A 19362-nucleotide genomic window follows, 5' to 3' on the forward strand; every position below is an offset into this window, starting at 1 on the left:
AGTTTCTAAGCAGCGGCAGAATTTTACTTGCTCTGGTTAGTAGTACTGCGCCGAAAAGTAAACAGAGAAGCGCACTCCAATCGGGACACCTAGTAGTAGCCTAGGTAATATCAGTCCGCCGCTGCCGCTGCCGTTGGTTATATGCCTACTACCAACTTCAGGGAACAAAGTATAACTATTGCAATGCAATGCAAGGGTAATTTTATTTCTAACAGTATTCTATCAACACAGACATTTACATCGATAGTCTGGTGTTATAATTGATATGCCTCGGGTGCACTGTGGAGTGGGTAAGACTGTTTTTACTGGCAGGCTAACACATACTGTTGACTTGCAACTCTGCAACTAGAAGGACTGGATAAAACGTGCTGAAAACAGTCTCCACTGATAAATATCACACTTGCTAACTTGAAAATGAGGTTCTATGTCTAGAATCCTGACCGACCCCTTTGAAAAGGCACGGAATACACTCAGCTACTGCCAAACACTTAAAATTGAGGGACTGTAAAAACATCACTTGTGGGGACCAATTGAAAAAGTCCTACACACACAAAGTTGTGGGGACCAACTAAAGGCATCTCAAGCGGTCCTACACACACTTCACTTCAATAAAACAGATAGAATCAAATTGAGGTAGGATAAAACATGAGTTGTGGGGACCAATTGAAAAAGTCCTACACACACAAAGTTGTGGGGACCAACTAAAGGCATCTCAAGCGGTCCTACACACACTTCACTTCAATAAAACAGTTAAAATCAAAGTGAGGTAAGATAAAACATCAGATGTGGGGACCAAATGAAACAGTCCTACACACACAAAGTTGTGGGGACCAACTAAAGCCATCTCAAGCGGTCCTACACACACTTCACTTCAATAAAACAGATAGAATCAAATTGAGGTAGGATAAAACATGAGTTGTGGGGACCAATTGAAAAAGTCCTACACACACAAAGTTGTGGGGACCAACTAAAGGCATCTCAAGCGGTCCTACACACACTTCACTTCAATAAAACAGTTAGAATCAAAGTGAGGTAGGATAAAACATCAGTTGTGGGGACCAATTGATAGAATTCAAAAAGCCCTGGCCTACTCTCAGCTTCAATAGGATATATCAGTTGTTGGAATCAAGTGAAAGCAAAGACTACATATATTGCAAGACAAAGGGGAAGAAATTGTATGCTATAAACTGTACCCAAAGGTTACGTTACTTAGGCTGGCTACGTAGTGCTAACAGACACATCATGATTATGTTACCTGAGTGGCACATGTTGGGAGGTCACTGCTAGAAGGCACATTTTCCAGGCTGCAAGTGGCATCCTCACCCTTGATAAGAAGAGAAATACATGTGCACAAAGTGTTAACATGTACCCTATGAATAGACCGTCAGTCATAACAACCTTCTAAACACCTTCACCTTGCACTTAGATTTGTATCTTTTTTTAAAACAGTGCATGTATGCTATAAACTGTACCCATTGCTAATGTTACTTAGGCTAGCAAAGTAGTGCTAACAGACATACAAGCAGCCTCTCTCATGAGATGACAAGAATGGTTACTTTCTGCCTGGCATTTTCTCTCTCCTAGTATGATGTAATTCAAATTAGTGGCTAACTAGCTAGTTAGCAATAGTTTACATACAGCTCCAGGAGTTATGTTAAAGTGAGCAGAACGATAGCTGGACAAACTAGTTTCACATGAGGTGTAAGCACCAGCGCTATTACTGTGGCCCTAGCCTACCTAATGACCGTCAAATTCTGCTTCACAATACTATTTCCACAACAGGCAAAGACTGATTATGTTACCTGAGTGGCAGATGTTGGGAGGTCACTGGTAGAAGGCACATTTTCCAAGCTGCAAGTGGCAGCCTCACCCTTGATAAGAAGAGAAAGACATGGGCACAAAGTGTTAACGTGTACCTTATAAATAGACCGTCAGTCATAACAACCTTCTAAACACTTTCACCTTGCACTTAGATTGCCATCTTTCATTATTTTATTTAACATGAGTTATAGGGACCGGGTGCAAGAAACCATGAAGGCCCTACACACAAACCTGACTTCAATATGATAATTAGAAGCAAGTTAAGAAAGGATAAAGCATTAGTTGTGGGGACTAAGTGAAAGAAATCTTAAAAAACCTGCAAACCCTACACACAAACATACTCAACTTCAATAATGACAATGCATAGCAAGCTGAGGTAGAATAGTTCTAGTTGCAGAGTTCGCAGGTGCTAGGCTAGCGCAAGTGATCAGTATGTGTTAGCCTGCCACTAAAAACAGTCTTACCCACTCCACAGTACACCCGAGGCAAATAAATTATAACACCAGACTATCGATGTAAATGTCTGTGTTCAATAAGCTTAACTATAGCCTTAACTCAAAACAGTTGTTAGGCATATATCATTCTGATCGATCTGTAGAAATGTCACATGCAGCCATGCCTACATTCTGCTTACTGCACATTAATTTTAGGCTAATATATTATGATATTCAGTATTCAGGAATGATATTTTACCCTATCATTCTATTGTTAAAGCAGTCATACCTGCAGGCATTTAATTGGGCTACAGGTTTTCTACAGGAATGGCATGTTGCATAAACTTGCGACGTGTTCCGAATACAGAGTTGTTATTGAAAACTTTGGCGTCAGCAAAACAACTGTGCACCGATGTGTGAATTCAATTTGTTTTATTCTACAGGAACAAGCAAGAGAGCACATTAAGTTGCCTAATGTTGGGGAAGCGCCAGAGATGGCTGAGATTCTCTGAAGGTTACATAACGCAATGCGAATAAACTGTTTCCATCAACTTTATTCGCATTATACCTTATGCGCATCGAGAGTGGATCCACCCCCCCTCTAGCAAATCAAATATTGATGCGCATTCAAAATTTTGATGTGCATTTCACGTTGTTTCCATTCGAATAGATAAAATGTGCATTAGCAAGTTGGATGGAAGCACGCTAACTAAGAAAGGGATCACTCACAGGTTGGGACAGTGATTAATAAAACCATGCAAGCAAAGTACAGGTGTTTGTAAACTGAAAAGCAGTACACAGAAATCGAAGAAAGCTATTATTCTAATTTAAATCTAATAAAGTTATTATTTTAAACAGAAATTGCTAACGCTGCTAGATCTCACCTCATTTCTCCATGGCCAACAAACAGAGATGTGGTTTACCATCAACCTCAATTAACTTCATGCGGCAATTAGGAGTCTTATGGTCATCATTCACCAATCTCCCAAGACTGTTGTCTTCCAATGCTGCGTCAATGCTGGAAAATGCATTAAAATCAACAAGAGCAATTTTTTGAAGGAACACTCCAATTTTTTGAGAAATAGGCTCATTTTCTAACGCCCTAAGAGTTTTACAGTTTTTTTTAATCCAGTTAGTACATTTAGTAAGACCTCTGGAACTGGCAGTAGCACTTTACCTATTAGCCTAAAACTTACCACCACCATTTGCCTTTCCATTTAAAGTCAAACAAAAAGACACAGCAAGCTTTATGGTAGATTTTCCTCCTATGCTGAGCTTCTACTGCATCAATGATTACTCCTCTGTATTCAACCACGAAATCACCCTGCTGGAATGGTGCTAAGGTAAAGACACCACGGCCTGAAAAACAGAATGTGGGTCAGAAATGTACAAAAAACTTCCATCAGCATACATGAGCATATAAACTTAGGCCTTAAATCAGGAACCAGTTAGGGCTGGGCGATATGGCTAAAAATAATATTGCAATATTTTTAGTCTATTTGACAATATAGAATATATATCTCAATATTTTGACATTTTCTCAAAAGTGCTTCATGAATTCTCACTTTCACCCTATGTTTTAAATCATGCCAGTATGATAAAGTAGGCTATGATAAATCATACCAGTCCAATCCCTGTAAATTATACCCGCATGAAAAAAATCTTGGTTATTCACAAGTGGTTTCTATTTTAAATTTGCATGTAAAAGCAGAGGTGAAAGTAGTTTTGAATTATTGCCAGTAGCCTACTAGTAAAGTTTCTCATAGGGAAAAGTGTGCATACAAAAAAATTCAACACATCTAAATAGGGTACATCAGTTGATTTATTTTAGCCTATTTGCAGAGCATTCATCATGGCCTGTTATTTGGCTTGATCATTCTATATCTGCCTCAATGCTAAGATCTCGTAAATGTAATGTAAAATTCAATCTGGAGGGGAAGCATAGACAAACATTTACCACGAGAAATGCATGTGTGGAGAGTGAGAAGTGCGCATTTGCGCTGTCATTTTCAAACAGTCAGATGTGTACATAGACAGTATCCCTTCTGCCTAAGGCACAGATATCGTTGTAACTTTAATTTGAAGATCCCTTGCTATTTGTGTTGCTTCCATCTATTAACCTAGCTCATTGTTGAACAACACTAGCCTATGCTACCGCTGCTTTTGAACTGAAAGTTAACTTTTTCACATCTACACCTAGATGTCATACACTTTGTACATTTCACATCTACACCTAGATGTCATACACTGTCCGAACTGTTCAGGATTGGTTGGTGAGTGTGTGATGTGCGTTGTTCACGTTGTTACTGAGAGGGAACCCTCAAGATCAGAAACTAGAGGGGTCTAGATACTCTGTATAACTCATTATACTGAAAACAATACCATGGCATATAGTTTCTGATCTTGATATAAGATTAATAACACTTGGTTAGATTGTATTAGATAAGCAGCAGTTTTGCAGTATATTAATACTGTTATCGATGGCCTAAGCTAAAGTCCACAATCTCTTGAAACATAATCTTTGAATCAAGCCATCTTCACTCCATGTTTAAAAGTAACACTTCAAAGCACACGATTATACGCATTATTTTCTAATCTTGAGCATGAACAAGCAAGAAATCGTGTCCTGACTGCAAAACTTACTCAAATTTCCACTAAATAAACGTAGCCACGAGCATAGCCTACTGTAGCTGCTACACAGGCATGACTGGTGTGAAGTCTACAAGTGATTATATACATCACGTCGCCAGCATTTACACATCTATGAAACAAACCTGCCGACGACCAAAGTGTTCGACAAAAAGTTTACAGCGTCTTCTTGAGAGCTCGTCTGTGCTACATACAGTGGCCACTTCATTCACGCCTTCCGTTATTCATGCAGCTCCTTGAAATGTATTGCAACATTGACGTACAACGTATGCCTTCAACGCATGTGAACGAGACAACGACTTTGTTAAAGCCGAATTTATCCACGGTTCAGTTTGAATTACTTGCTGTTAACACGTAAATTACTGTGACTTTTGCTCAGTATCCAAAAACAGCGCACAAGACTGAAACATTAAGCATATTTCTTACCAATAGCGGGGACATGTTTTTGCAGCATGTAGGCGAACTCTCAACAGGTGTAGCCTACATTAACAAGCAAGAAAGCGTCCTGACTGCAAATCTTAGTCAAACCAGTAAATAAACATGTAGTCACGCGCATACACAGGCATGCATGATTACCTCTGGCTTGATGTGAATGTAATACCCGACATCACGTCGCCTTTACACATCAAACAAACATGCGAACGACCAAAGTGTTCGACAAAAGTTCACAGCGTCTTGTGAGCTTGTCTGTGCTATGCCTTCACCGCATGTGAAGGAGACCATTTGTTAACGCCGAATTTATCCACGGTTGAGTCTTACTGTTCACACGCAAATGACTGTGACCTTTGCTCAGTGTAAACAAACAGCACACAGGCTGACACATAAATTAAGCATATTCTTACCACTATCGAGCGGGGACATATGTTAAATGTTTGCAGCATGTCGGCGAACTCTCAACACTTGTACATGATAACACTCTCACTTTATACTGCAACCTACACAACTCAAAACCAGCGCAGAATTACTTGAACAAACAAATTGCTGTAGTCTGTGAACTTGAATATGACACTGCCTGCCTGAAGCTAGTTTTTAAAATAGCGCCTTGTGGAGGAATAAGTAGATCTCAAGACACAACTGAACATCTTTTACAGAGTTCTGAGCTGTTAGCAAACATTTCTGTTTTCCTGCTGTTTCCGGTTTAAAATATTACATACCTTTTTTAGGGCTAATGAACTTAGCTTCCAGCATTTCAGTGTCTCTGCAATTACGTGCATGGTCACATGCTTCGCGCATGGGATTTTGTCTTCGTTGTAGCATGTTAATCTGTAAATGAAGACATTTATATTAAACGATTTGTATCGTGTCAGTTTACCACATTTGGACAGCAGAAGTTATTCCTTCAAGGGAAATGAACTGTTGCTAACTCAATGTGCACCAAATTCGTAATTGCTAGCACATTATGCTGGCTCACTTTTACAATTTACTTAGCCATCTTTGCATATGAGCTGCCTAGCATAATGTGCTAGCAACTACAAACGTGGTGTTAGTTTAACCAATATAACACCAGGTTTTGTGAAAGTATGTCTTAGGAGTAAGGCATAAAAACAAACACAATATTTACGTAGTCAAATTTAACAACCACAACTAGCGTTTACCAACTGCTTTGAAACTGCCTACAGATAAAAAAGACCTGACATCTACTGAAGCTAGCCCACCATGCATTATGTAGCCTTTTGACTTCCCTCGCCCTCATTTGTTTTTTCTTTGTTCAAACATTTCGACTTAATGTGTATAAACTGATACAATATGCTGTAGTAATAGGTATTTACCTTTTGTTGCTGCTGGCATGGTTGTCCTTCCTCTGAAGTTTGAGAAAATGACGATTAGTCAAATGAAGTCTGATAACATTACATTTTCTGAATGCAAAGTTATACTTAACTTACCTTTTTTGTAATGTCAAAACTAGGTATGAGAAGTGTGATATCTACATGCACATAGAATACTATCAAGAACTTTATTCCAGCATTCATAACTCATTTTACCCATATTATACAAGTGCATAATTAAAGAATTCACCATGCTACTCTCAATGATAGGGCAACCATCTTAACATGCAATTTAGCTATAAGCTAGGCTACTTGCTGCTACATGTGCTCCCCTTGACCCTGAACATTAACACTTACAGCAGTTAGGCATGCATTGTTATTTGACAATCTACAATTAACATTTACTCTCGCAATTTAATTAAACTTACTTTTTATCTGTGAAGTTGGATGATGTTCCATAAAATAGTAAAGATCTGTAGAAAAAATATCGCTGTTCCCAAAATGGTGGATGCTTCTTCTTCTGCTTTTGGTTTTCTGGCGGTCTTTCGATGATGCGATCTACTCATTTGCATATTCTGATTTCTCGGATCTGATTGGTAGATGTCCATATGTGTGTGTGTGTGAGAGAGATATGCAGTTACAGTGTCTGGTCATGGGTTGGCGGTACTGAGCACCCCAAAACACACACAAAACACACATTTTCAAAATTTCATGACATATAGGCCAACCTAAAATTTTGTATCTAGGCAGTTGGCAATGTTGTTCTAGGCTCATCTAAAGGAAAAACATAATGGGGACCAAGTGTAAGTCCCCACCATTCCAGCGGTCCCCACCCCGTGACTACTTTGTCAGGTCGAAGTCCCCATTTTGTGATAAAGACAAGCACACACTTGCACACACACACACACACACACGCACACACACACACACACACACACACACACACAGTCTCACATCCACATACACACACACACACACACACACACACACAGTCTCACATCCACATACACACACACACACACACACACACACACACACACACACACGCACACACACTTGCACACACACACACACACACACGCACACACACACACACACACACACACACACACACACACACACAGTCTCACATCCACATACACACACACACACACACACACACACAGTCTCACATCCACATACACATACACACACACACACACACACACACAGAGTTGTGGTCGGTCAGTGGGGACAGGAGGGAGGCATGTGGGTGTGTGGGTGTGTGTGTGGGGGCGGGGGGTGTTGCTCAGCCGCCTCAGTGTAACCAGAGACAGATAGAGTGCACAAAAAGCAAAATAGCGCAGACTAAATCATCAAACACGCGGCTGGCGGAGATGGTTGAGGCTTGGGCTGGAGGGCGAAAGCTCGGTCGAGCGTTGAACAGTATGCAAAAGATAAGAGCCGAAGCCGGCAGCCGCAGAAAGATCTTGACTGATTGCCGACCCGCGTTAATGAAAAAAAAAAAGGCGTCCGTAATTACCCCAGCAGTCGCCACGGCACCGTGCAGGGGAGGGGGCACGGCTTGTTCGTCAGGGTCCCTTGCATACCTCGACAGCCATGGGCCGTGAAGCGGCGATTAAAATCTACTATATCTCGTTTAAGCTCTTAAAGAGCTGTGCGGCCGCGGAGAGGTTAGTGTCTTGTCACCTGGCTAGTGCTAGTCGGCCTGCGCTGTGGCCTCGGGGAAGATGCAGATCAGGTTGCTGAATGAGGAAGGAGAGAGAAAAGGAAGGGGGGAGGAGGAGAGAAAGAAAACCTGTCTTTCTCTGTGAGTTTTCCATATGCGGATTGTTACTTGTGTCTACTTGACACTGACACTGGAAGTGATAAATGATCATTATGCTGCAAATGGTTCTTTTTATCCTCCAACCACTTGTGGCAATAAATCACTCCATTTAGCTGCTGTTTACGCACACTTAAGTACTTGCTGTCAGACTCAATTGTAATCAGTTATTAAGGGTTTCAGGCAGACGCTTGATCTGTAACATTCAGTGGTATACATAGTATACATTATTATGCCCAATCTAAAATAGTACTTACCCATTAAAAATATTAGTCAATGTCCACGTGCCGATCAAACTATTTTTGTCACAAATAGCTTTTGTCACGAATAGCACAAAAATGCTCACTGAAATTCTATCATGCGACAAGTTTGTGATGTCTTTTATATAAGAAGACTTTATGAAGCACAACTGTGAACTCTAGCTTTTAAATATCCTTTCATTCATGCAATTTGCATTTTACAGGAAGTCTTTAGCACAGAACAGGTAATTCCACAGTAATTCAGAACAGTAATACCACTGACGCATCTTTTCATGTTTTTATTGCCACGTTTTTCTTGTTTGTGTTTTTTGCTGTGGAAACAAAAAGCTCCTTTGTATGCCTCCCAAGGAATGCACATTACCCTCCAACCCCCAAGGCAGTAGCGACGCTCTCCGAAACACCGCCCTGAGCCTTCGCACTTGTCACCAAGACAGGCTCTCACCTCGCCACCCCCAGGGCCTCACCGCAGTGCCCTGCCGACGGCACCGCAGCCTCACCTTACCAACACCCCTCCCCCACCCCCACCAAAACACCCGCTCCCTCTCAAAAAAGCACATTCTCTGCGTGTCACAGGCTTATAATTAGAAAGGAAAACTACCTTGGGCCTGTTGTGTTTTCAGACCGCCACCACCACCTCCTCCTCCTTTACCCACCACCTCCTCCTCTTACCTGGCTACAGGTAGGGCTCTCAGATCTTATCGCCGCTAACTCCTCACCTGTCCCCGGGGCGGCTGTGATTAGACATGAGAGAGAGAGAGGGAGAGAGAGAGAGAGAGAGAGAGAGAGCCACCAGCGGAATAATTGCAGCTTTCATTAGATCAGGTTTAAGTGGAGAAGTGTGTGTGTGTGGGGGAGGGGGGTGTAGAGGGATTGGGTGTAGGTATTGGGTGACGTGCAGGCGGGACAGGGGCATTGGGGTTGGGGTTGGAGGTGGGAGGGGTAAGGGGGTGGAGGTGAATGGGAGGGTCGCTCAGGTAGACCTCAGACGGAGATGAAGACACATCGCCCGCCCCCCTCCGGGTCGTGACCACTTTGAAAACGACAAATTCACCCTCTTCTTTGTTTTTCTTTTTTATTTGATGTGCCTAAGCCCTGCTACAACAGCTGGGTTGGACTGCCAGGGGCTGACTGCCGGGTGGGAGTTTTTCTTTTGGTGAGGCGGGGCCGAGTTCATTGCCGGTTTACTCGATCAAGGAAGACAAAGAGAACACCAGTACTGTAATCATTCTTGGAAAAAAAATACCTGGCCTCCCAAGATGGGCTCGGTCTCATCGCAGCTTTGTCTGCTCTTTTATCGATGTCCGAGAATGTCCTTGTTGTTTTCCAACATGAGTTCTCTTCCCTGGTAATTGTCTGTTTAGACGGGCACACATTAAACATTCACGCTATTAGTAAGCTGATTGATTTGCGTAGGTGAGGACGCCCGCCCTTGCTGCAGTCACAGGACGCTAATTGGTCTCCCGCTCCTAATTGCTACGATGAGGCTGAAAGGTTTCACTGACAAAACTTGACCATTATGAGTCTCTGTGATTTCCTCTGAATACTAAAAATCTTCTTTACAATTAATTATTTCAAGGAGTTATAACCATAACCCATTTGCCAGTACTGGACAAAAGCCATTTCAAGACATATCAAATACATAAATGTCTGACATGCTTGTTAAAGCTGTGCTTTTCTAAAGGTTTAATTGGCTTAATTGTGTACAAGTGTGGTAAGAATAGCAGATTGGTAATGTTATCGTTAGCAGCAGAGCAGATTTTCCCATGATACCTCAGTAATAAGGGAAGTGGCCAGCTGCTCCAGAGGAAGTCAGACTTTCATTGCTTTTCCAATGGCAGTAGCCAAATTAGTCCTGGGAGCAGTATCGTAATTTGCTGTTGACATTTGTGGCACCACCTGCAATAAAACATTGTGATGGATACAGCCAGAGTAACTTTAGCCCAGTGCCCATAAATGACAGACTATGCTCTTGGGCTGGTGAGGTTAACCTTGAACATCTCCAGAACAAAACAAAGTAAGGCTAAGGACTATTTTTTGTCATATAGTAATTGCGATAATGCACCACCACAATTTTTTTGTCCTCATCTTGTAAGAATACAGATATCATGGCTGTACAGTGAAGCTTATGCACTGCTTTAATGCAGTCAAATGTTACTCTTACATCAGGAGATGAAATTTTATGTAAGATAATATAAGCAGCTTTACTGTTGTAGTAATGACATGGTTGTAATATTAGATTTTTTGTGTCCCTGTTTCGTTTAAGCGAAAGGATAAAGTCTGTGTAAGACAGCATGATAAGCATCAGACGAGGTTATAATTGCCCTCGTTTTTCCCTTTAATTTGTCGGATAAAAAGATTACCACCTTGATGTGTGAGAATTGCATTTGCCTTACCCTATTATTCTATGCACAGACACAGAATTTCAGATAAGGGCTTGGACAAATTTCACACATACTCTAATCTTATCATCTGTGTTTTTTTCTGTTCCTCCCTCTCCTTCTCTCTCTCTCTCTCTTTCTCTCTCCCTCTCTCTCTCTCTCTTTCTCTCTCTCTCTTTCTCTCTCATTCTCCGTCTCTCTCTCAGATGGGAAAGATAGTGTGTGGTTATTGTTTTTCGTAAGGTCTTTGAGAGCATTGTTCAAAAGGATGAACTAGCTCACGTCATTTCATGCATTCAGAAGCTAAAATGTTACACATCATGAATCCAATTTTCTTCCCCCTTCTCTTGAAAGCAGGGATTAAACTAGGTTGTCAATCCACACAGGCCCATCAGGAGACAATCTCAGGACGGCCAGTATTTCCAATCACCAACGCATTATCTACCATCTCACAGCTTTTTAATTTGCTTTCCAGCCAGCATCAGAGACCCAAAGAGTGTTCATTTCAATTTGGGAGCTAACTCTCTTGATCTGGGGTAGTTTGGAGATGTTGTGTTCATGGGTATTGGTGATTATAAGGAGCCAAGGTGATTAGGCTGATTCAATTGCACAAGCAGCGGTGGTTTTGAGTTTCACCAAAGGCATGAAGAATGAAACGGGGATATCTTTTAAGTAGAATGATGTAAGAAAGTTACCTGAGGGGTTCAAGGTTGTGATGTTAAGTAGCTCTCATAAAGTAATGTTTTGGTTGGTTATATATGTTTTGTCTGGTTGTCTGTATCTGTTGTTGTGTGTGTGTGTTTGTGTGTGTGTGTGGGACACAATTTAATTGTGTACCTGTTCCCATTAAGGGCTGTAATTGCCACATATTTGTTTGTGACCTTCAATCTCTAGTCTCTTAGATTATCTCTTCAGTTATCACAAACTTTCCAGGAGAAAGTACTTTTTTCCCCCACTGCCCTCTAATTTGAGGCTGTTGAGCAAAGTAATGAAGTGAGCAGGGAGACCTTAAAATCCATTTCCCCTTGCTGTGCCTGATAGGCTCGCTTTGAAAGTTCACTGCCTTTAATTGCTCTTTTATTGGATAATACTGGACAAAATCCTTTTAAAGGGGAGCCATTCCTTCTGCTTTGGCCAGAGCACCGTCTGAGTAGAGTGCTTAGAAGCGGTCTTCAGAGGCAGACAAACGGCGACTTCTGGTGGGATTATTTGGGTTTAATGTGGCATAATGAGCCGGTGTAATGAGAGTGAGGTCAGCCACTAAAGCAGGTGAAGGGGACGCAAGGGACCTGAAGGTCCTGTAACGGAGTGCTGTGTGTCAGTTAAGCAGCGCTAAATGGCTGCCCACGATAGACCAAACACAGGGACTCTGTTGCTCGTCTTGGCTTTGTGTTTGCGGTTGTTCAGTACCTACAGGCATACTTTAGACAGAAATTATTGAGTAAGTTGTTGGGTCCTGTGGTTGTCCCTGGTCTGACTGGTTTTTGATGCTTGTTGTATGACTTCTCAATTACCAGTTAGTGCTTGCTGAAGAGTGTCATACTTCTGAATTAACCACAGGGCTCTAATAAATCACTTGTGTTCAGTCATGCCAGGAAGGTACTGTTTCACATTCATCTTGAAAATAGACACAAACACATGCAGCAAGCGCATATCTGATCAGTATCTGTTGACGCATAAAATGGGTCAGCAAGATCAAGTAAGGCGGATGTTGCAGAGACTAGAGTTTCTGTTTAGTCACCATTCTCAGACAGTCTTTGTTCTAGTTACACTGGCTATCTACGCCAGCCACATAAGATATTTGTTTGTGTTTGCCGTCTGTTGACGTTGGTGTGGCTCCCTCAGGTGAAGAGAAGGGAATTGAGGAGCCAGGCTCAGGTTAACACGCTTTAATTAACCATTGGGGTGGCCTGGTGGATTTCCTGTGTCTCCTTACTCCCTGTAAATACCAAGTCCTGTATCATATTTTATTCACGAGTGGGGAAAGTTAATGAACATGTTAAGAAAAAGGGGGGGGAGGGAAAAGGCGACATCCTCACAAGCAATTTGAAGCCAATCATTAAAATTTGTTAAAAGGCATGACTAATTAAAAAGGGATATTTAAATTGGATTGAATTTTAATGCTCCCCCCCACCTCTTTCACTCTCTCCCCACCCCACCCACCCTTCTCTCTCTCTCTTTCTTCCTTTCTCTCCCTCTCTCTCTTCCTTATTACCTTTTTTGTGCATGGGGTTAAGATGAGAAGATGTCGAGATTAGATATTCTCACACTAATTAAGAGCAGCGTTCCCCTGGGTGGCAGACGCGGGCCCTCCTCGGCCTCGTCTCTCTCTCCCCTCCGCTTGCCCTCGCGCTCCCCCCCCCCCCACCCTCACCCCCCCCCCCCCCCCCATCCTGCAGGAGCTCGTGGCCTGGCTCCACTTGAAACGTGGGGTTTTTGAAGCCCCCCTCCTTCCCCAGGGTCTGCGGTTAAGCCCTTGACCTTTGAGGTTTTCGCAGGAGAAAGGGAAAGAGGGAAAGAGAAAAAAAAGACCAGGAGAGTCTGCATTACCATGTTCTCCATAACTTTTTTGCGATGGACTTTGACAATGTAGTGCCACTGTAGCAGCGCTGTTGAACGCCAACCGAATCGGCCCTGTACGGTTTCCTTCACGTTACCGTCCAGACGCACCAGCAGGAGGGTTTTGGTTTAATTTCATTTCCCCCAGCAAAACCTGGTTTAGGTGCAGCCGGCTGTTGCCGTGAGAAACAGCGCGACTCTGCAGAGGCACACTGCTGCAGCACGCCTCGCGTCATCGCGTCAGCCACGTCTGCCACGTCTGCCGGGAAGCCCTGACTTTGGTCCTGCTGCGGTTTTGAGGGGCATAAGTAGCCAGCATCTCCTGTTTGTTTATCAGGGAAGACATGGAATCGTTTACCGGGAAGTGGAGTGGGAACGGTGCGGCTCGGTGTGGCACAGTGGTGGCGGTGGCGGCGGGATCAGAACCAGGTGGGAGTCTGCCTCACGCAGGGGGGACTGGCCGTCTGGCAGGCAGTGGTGAGCACTCGCACGTGGGGGCTCGACCAGCGTCATGGTTTTTTTTTGTTCTGTTTGTTTTCTTTGGAGTGACTTAAGGCTCGTGACTGGCCCTGAGAAAAGGCACACAGAGGTATAGGCGCCGTGAGCCAGGGGTCGGGGGAGAGACGTCTGGGGAGATTACAGTCAAGGCCAGGGACGGACGTGTTTGCAGAAGACATCATCACTCGTGGGCAACTCCTCTCCCTTATCCTCCCCTCACTCTTTCTTTTTTCCTCCTACATTGCTCTCCCTCACTTTCCTTCTACCCCCCCTCTCTCTCACTATCTATATCTCCCTCTCTCTCAATCCTCTTTGTCTCTCTCTCTCTCTCCCCGTCTCTTTCCCTCTGTCTCCTGTGTGCGAAGCACATCTGTGGGGCCTGAGTCACTTCCCTGTGCCGTTTAAGGGGGGAAAGGCAAATAAACAGGATCTCTCCCAGTTTACGTTCACAAAGGAACCAGGCAGGGGCTCGCTTTTCAGCGCGACTGAAAACTGTTAACCTTACCCGGAGAGATTTGTGTACACAATTTGCAAAGTCAAATAAATAAGGTCCCGGGCCAAGTTCTTTGTGTGTGCTGTGTTGTGCCGTCTCTGTGTGTGTGTGGGAGACAGGCCTGCCTCTTGCTGTCATCATGAATCACTGCACTGTGTCTCTGATGGGGCCCTTCTCCTCTGGTGTGTGTGTGTGTGTGTGTGTGTTGTGTATGTGTGTGTTGTATTTGTGTGTGTGTGTGTGTGTGTGTGTTTGTGTGTGTGTCTGGCAGGCCTGGACCCTGAGAAGCATTTAGGGAAGTCTTTGGCGGAGATGGAACCTCATCTGAAACAGGTCAGAGCACTTCTCTCTCAGTGTCTATCTCTGTCTCACTCTCTTTCTATTTCTCACACACTCTTTCTCTCTCTTTCTCTCACACACTCTCTCTCTCTCTCTCTTTCTGCCACTACCACCTCCTCGCCTCACCCCACATGAACCCACTGTTGGGCTCCGGTCCAATCCCGCACCAGCTCCCCCCAGGCCCCTGGGCCCGAGACCGTAAAATTTATATGGGATCGGCCGCATTAACAAGTGGCCCACGGTTTCATTCAGACTTTTTTTTTGTTGGGCCGACGGTCTTTAATGACGGAAAGGAAATGGACGAAAAGTGGAGTCCCTTTCATGAAACGGCTGTTAAACATTGATGAATTCCTTCCCTTCTGGCAGCTCTCTCAGAAGTATGGAGTGCACATTTGTGGGGAAGGGGGTGAATACGAGACCTTCACAACCGATTGCCCTCTCTTCAAGAAAAAGATTGTCGTGTAAGTTATCATAAAGCACACTATCTCCCATACAAAAAAGCCTCATTGTGCTGTTGGTGCCAACAGGCTATTCCTAAAACTCATTCCTTTAGTTGGTACCTGGGCTAGAAGCCAAAAGGGCCGTTACACACTGCAGCTTAAGTAGTTTCATGTAGATAATAAGAGTTCACACTGTTTTGGGGGTGTAATTCAGGGTATATTTCTGTTTTGTTATCTGTTTTTAACTGGTTTTTAATGTAAAATTTGCAGTGATGCCATGGAGACGGTGATCCACTCGGCAGACGCCTTTGCGCCGGTCGGCTACCTGCGCCTCACTCAGATGCACACCGAGGACAAAGGCCAGGTCTGCTCGCCTCCGCTCCCATCTCATCTGGACACACCACTGTCCTCATCTCCTCTTCTCTCCTCTCTTGTGCTCTCCACTCCTCCCTCTCCTCCCTTCCCTTCTCTCCTCTCTTCACGACTTTTACACTATACTTTTCTCCTCTTTTCTCTTCTCTTCTCCTTTCTCTGCCTTTCTTTGGCCTCTCTTCTCTCTCATCCTATTCTCTTGTCCTCTTATGGCCTCCTCCCATTTCCCCACCTCCTCACCCCTCTCCTCTCTTCTCTATCCCCCTGTTTTCTTCTCTCTCTTCCCCTCTGTTCTTCTCTTCCTCCTCTCCCAGGATGAGCCGTTCATTCAGGCCTGGGAAAAAGCTGTTCTGCTTTCACATGACGCCTGCGTCGCGCTGTAAACCAGTCAAGTGGAATGATGTGTATTTTATTTATTGACAGCTTCATTTGGTTGTTTTGATTGTTCGATTTTGCAGAACGGGGAGAAAATTGCCATGTGTTTGTTTTATTTTTGATTGGAGCGATGGACACGGCTTTTCCTCGTGAAATTGGAACTCGGTCATTATATCATTATGCGAGGGTTGGAGCGGGGAGGGGGACAAATCACGAGCGCAATGAAAACAGCAGAGATGGAGAGTGGAAGGGGACGCGCCATTGGCTGCGTGAGAAGTTTGTTGAACATCTCTGCAGCTCTGACATGGCAGAGAGAGAGAGAGAGAGAGAGAGAGAGAGAGAGAGAGGGTTGGGTTGGAGGCACTCTGGAAAACAGCGTCTCCACAGGGGCTTTTCTCCCACATCTCTTTCTCTCTCATCCTCCTCTCTCTCTCTCTCTCTCTCTCTCTCTTTCTCTCTCTCTGTTTCTCTGTCTTTCCCTCGTTCCCTTGGCCATCTCCCCTCACCGCACTCGGCCTACTTTGACGTCTGCAATATTCACCCCCGCCCCAAACTAGGCCCGGGCTTAATAAACATGTCGGCTCAAATTAAAGTGCCCCCGCGTGCAGGTAGGTGGAGTGAAGGGGCGGGGGGGGGGGGGGGGGGGGGGTGTTGGATGGCTACGCCCAGATAGCTGTCACCAGGGAGAGGCACAGAGGAGAGATGAAGCGAGGGAGGAGAGAGAGAGAGGGAGAGAGAGAAAGGTTATTCTGGCCCCAGAGTCTGCAGTACCCCATGTGTGATGAGCCCCAGTGAAAGTGCTTGGAGTTGTAGTCAGTGTGTTTGCCTGACTGACTGTCTGTAGTTGTTTTCCTGTTTTTTTTCCCTTGTTTTGTTTTTTCTTTTAGTAAAGTGTGTTTATATGTGTGGCAGTGATCTCTGTGTGTTTGCTTATGTGGTTAAGTGTGTGTGTTTGTGTGTGTGTGTGTGTGTGTGTGTGTGTGTGTGTGTGTGTGTGTGTGTGTGTGTGTGTGTGTGTGTGTGTGTGTGTGTGTGTGTGTGTTTGTGTGTGTACGTGTGAGGATGTGTGAGAGCGTATGTGTTTTATAAGTTTTTAGATGACCACAGTTTGTGCCAGTTTCATCTTGGATCATGATTACCGTGTCCCTGCACCACTTAGCTTCACTCTCTAGAAGGAAACCCACCAGGCCCATCCGCAGCAGAGCACGCCACCGCCACCATGGCACTGCACTGCTCTGAGAACAGCACTTAAAAGCATCAAACGCTCCCTCATCTAGGCACTGCACTGCTCTGCGAACAGCACTTAAAAGCATCAAACGCTCCCTCATCTAGGCACTCCACTGCTCTGAGAACAGCGCTTTCAAGCATCAAAGGGCCCCACCACATCTAATTCCTCTTCCCGCTCGGCAGCTTGGCTCTCAGCAGCCATGCTGTGTGCAGAATCTGTGTCCGGCGAGCCAGACTCGCAGAACCCCAAAGCCAAATAAACACAAACCAACACAGCCTCCGTATTTGGCAGCATTCCTGAGGAGAGAGCTGGCTGAAAGGAGAGATGTTAATTAGAGCGAGGGAGATGGAGAGGAGATGGAGAGGAGGAGAGGATGAGGGGACTGGGTGAATGAAATGAAATGAGATGCAGAAGCTGTGCGCTGTAGATCTGATGCGAGACCGGCGGGAGCGGAGAGTCTGTTCTGGGTCACAGCCAGGCAGGGTCAGCCGCTGGGATGATGGTGTGTGTGTGTGTGTGTGTGTTTCACTCTTTGGAGGCGGGGGGGGGGGGTTGTTGGTTTGTTGGGAGTAGGATGGGGGGTTGGGTGGTGGTGGAAGGGGCGAGTTGTTGGGGGCTAGTTATTGGCGAGAGAAAAAAAACATAGCCTGAGTAACCCTCAGCTCTCGTGTCCTCCAGCTACCCAGCCCTACAGCCATGCTCTCCTCTCTCCCCACAAACACCTCCTCCACCGCTACCACCAGCCAGCCACCCATCCTGCTCCCCCCTCCCCCCCCCCCCTCCAGTTCAGCAGGGAAGAGCAGGGAGATTCCAGGGCCCTGTCCAGGGGAGAGCCTCCCCTCACCCAGCCGTCCAAAGTGCTCTCCGTCAGGCTGACGAATCCAGCCTGACACCCCGCTCTGGATGAACCAGCAGCAGGGGAGTAGGGGGTTGGTGGGTGGGGGTGTGCGTGCGCCTGTGTGTGTGTGTGTGTGTGTGTGTGTGTGTGTGTGTGTGTGTGTGTGTGTGTGTGTGTGTGTGTGTGTGTGTATTGGGGGGGGCGAATGGCATCATTTGCCCTGAGTTAATTCTGCAGGAGTCCCTCTACTGTGTGGGGGCTGGGGCTGGAGTATAATTAATTTGATTATCACATGGGCAAATGCAGCTGACAGCAGGAGATTTAAGAGAAAGAAAAAAAAAAGCCTGAAACTGATTTTTTTTTTTTTCAAACAGTGAATGCTTTTAGTGCCCTTTTCTGTCAGGTAATACTGCATGTAAATACACACGACCATTTTTGTTTTGGTATTGTATTTTATTTTAAAAATGAAGGGTAAAATGTAAATAAACAAGACTGATGAAACACCGGGCTCTCGTGTGAAACACTCGACACGTCAAGAGACAGTGTGGCTGGATGAGTGACGGATGGAACGATTGCATTTACTGTATCAAGCTACAAAAAAAAAGAATGAAAAAAAGCATGCCCCCTCTCGCTGTAATTCATGAATATGTTAGCATTGCTTTTTCATATTCATTCCTCCTCCCAGTTATTTTTTGGCCCGGGCACGTCAGAGAAGACTGACATGGCATGCATGGCAGCTTATTGGAAAACTAATTATGCTCAGTTTTGTTTTCACTCGCATGTATCGTTTTTTTTTTTTTTTTTTTTTTTTTTGCCCCCCACCCCCAGCCCCCCATCTCCCTGTATCTTTCTTGGCTGATTTATTCCCGTTTGGGCTTGATTTCAGGGCCCCACAGAGAGTCCTCTGCCCCTCGGTACTTGTCCTTGCCAAAGCGCCATTGACAAGATGACTGAGGAGGCGGAATATGCTGATAAAACCCAAGCCATCCAGGAAGAATTTACATCAAACAGCGACCTTAGTTGTCAGCGGGGTCATGGTGAGATGTGTGTGTCGTGTGTGATCATGTGTAGTTGTATGTGCGTGCGT

General features: G+C 44.7%; 1 protein-coding gene and 1 long non-coding RNA gene across 2 annotated transcripts in view; one reads left to right on the top strand and one right to left on the bottom strand.

Moving 5' to 3' along the window:
• dph6 (diphthamine biosynthesis 6) overlaps window positions 1-19362 on the top strand; it is a 95869-nt gene that overhangs the window by 46698 nt on the left and 29809 nt on the right. Inside the window, exons 6-9 of the mRNA XM_076299549.1 lie at window positions 14955-15016; window positions 15389-15483; window positions 15733-15826; window positions 19162-19312. Coding sequence (XP_076155664.1) covers window positions 14955-15016; window positions 15389-15483; window positions 15733-15826; window positions 19162-19312 — 402 coding nt within the window. The remainder of the gene's footprint in view (window positions 1-14954; window positions 15017-15388; window positions 15484-15732; window positions 15827-19161; window positions 19313-19362) is intronic.
• LOC143139419 (uncharacterized) lies at window positions 1808-7318 on the bottom strand. Its single transcript, XR_012990402.1, has 6 exons — window positions 7099-7318; window positions 6674-6705; window positions 6059-6167; window positions 3452-3614; window positions 3140-3273; window positions 1808-1871 (listed from the first exon to the last, which is right to left on the bottom strand). It is a non-coding gene; the product is annotated as an uncharacterized LOC143139419 (long non-coding RNA).

Source organism: Alosa pseudoharengus, unplaced genomic scaffold, assembly GCF_046254945.1.
Source record: "Alosa pseudoharengus isolate Yale_2024_CS ecotype anadromous, Long Island Sound unplaced genomic scaffold, YU_APseudo_1.1 YU_APseudo_1.1_scf_22, whole genome shotgun sequence".
Taxonomy (NCBI): Eukaryota; Metazoa; Chordata; class Actinopteri; order Clupeiformes; family Clupeidae; genus Alosa; species Alosa pseudoharengus.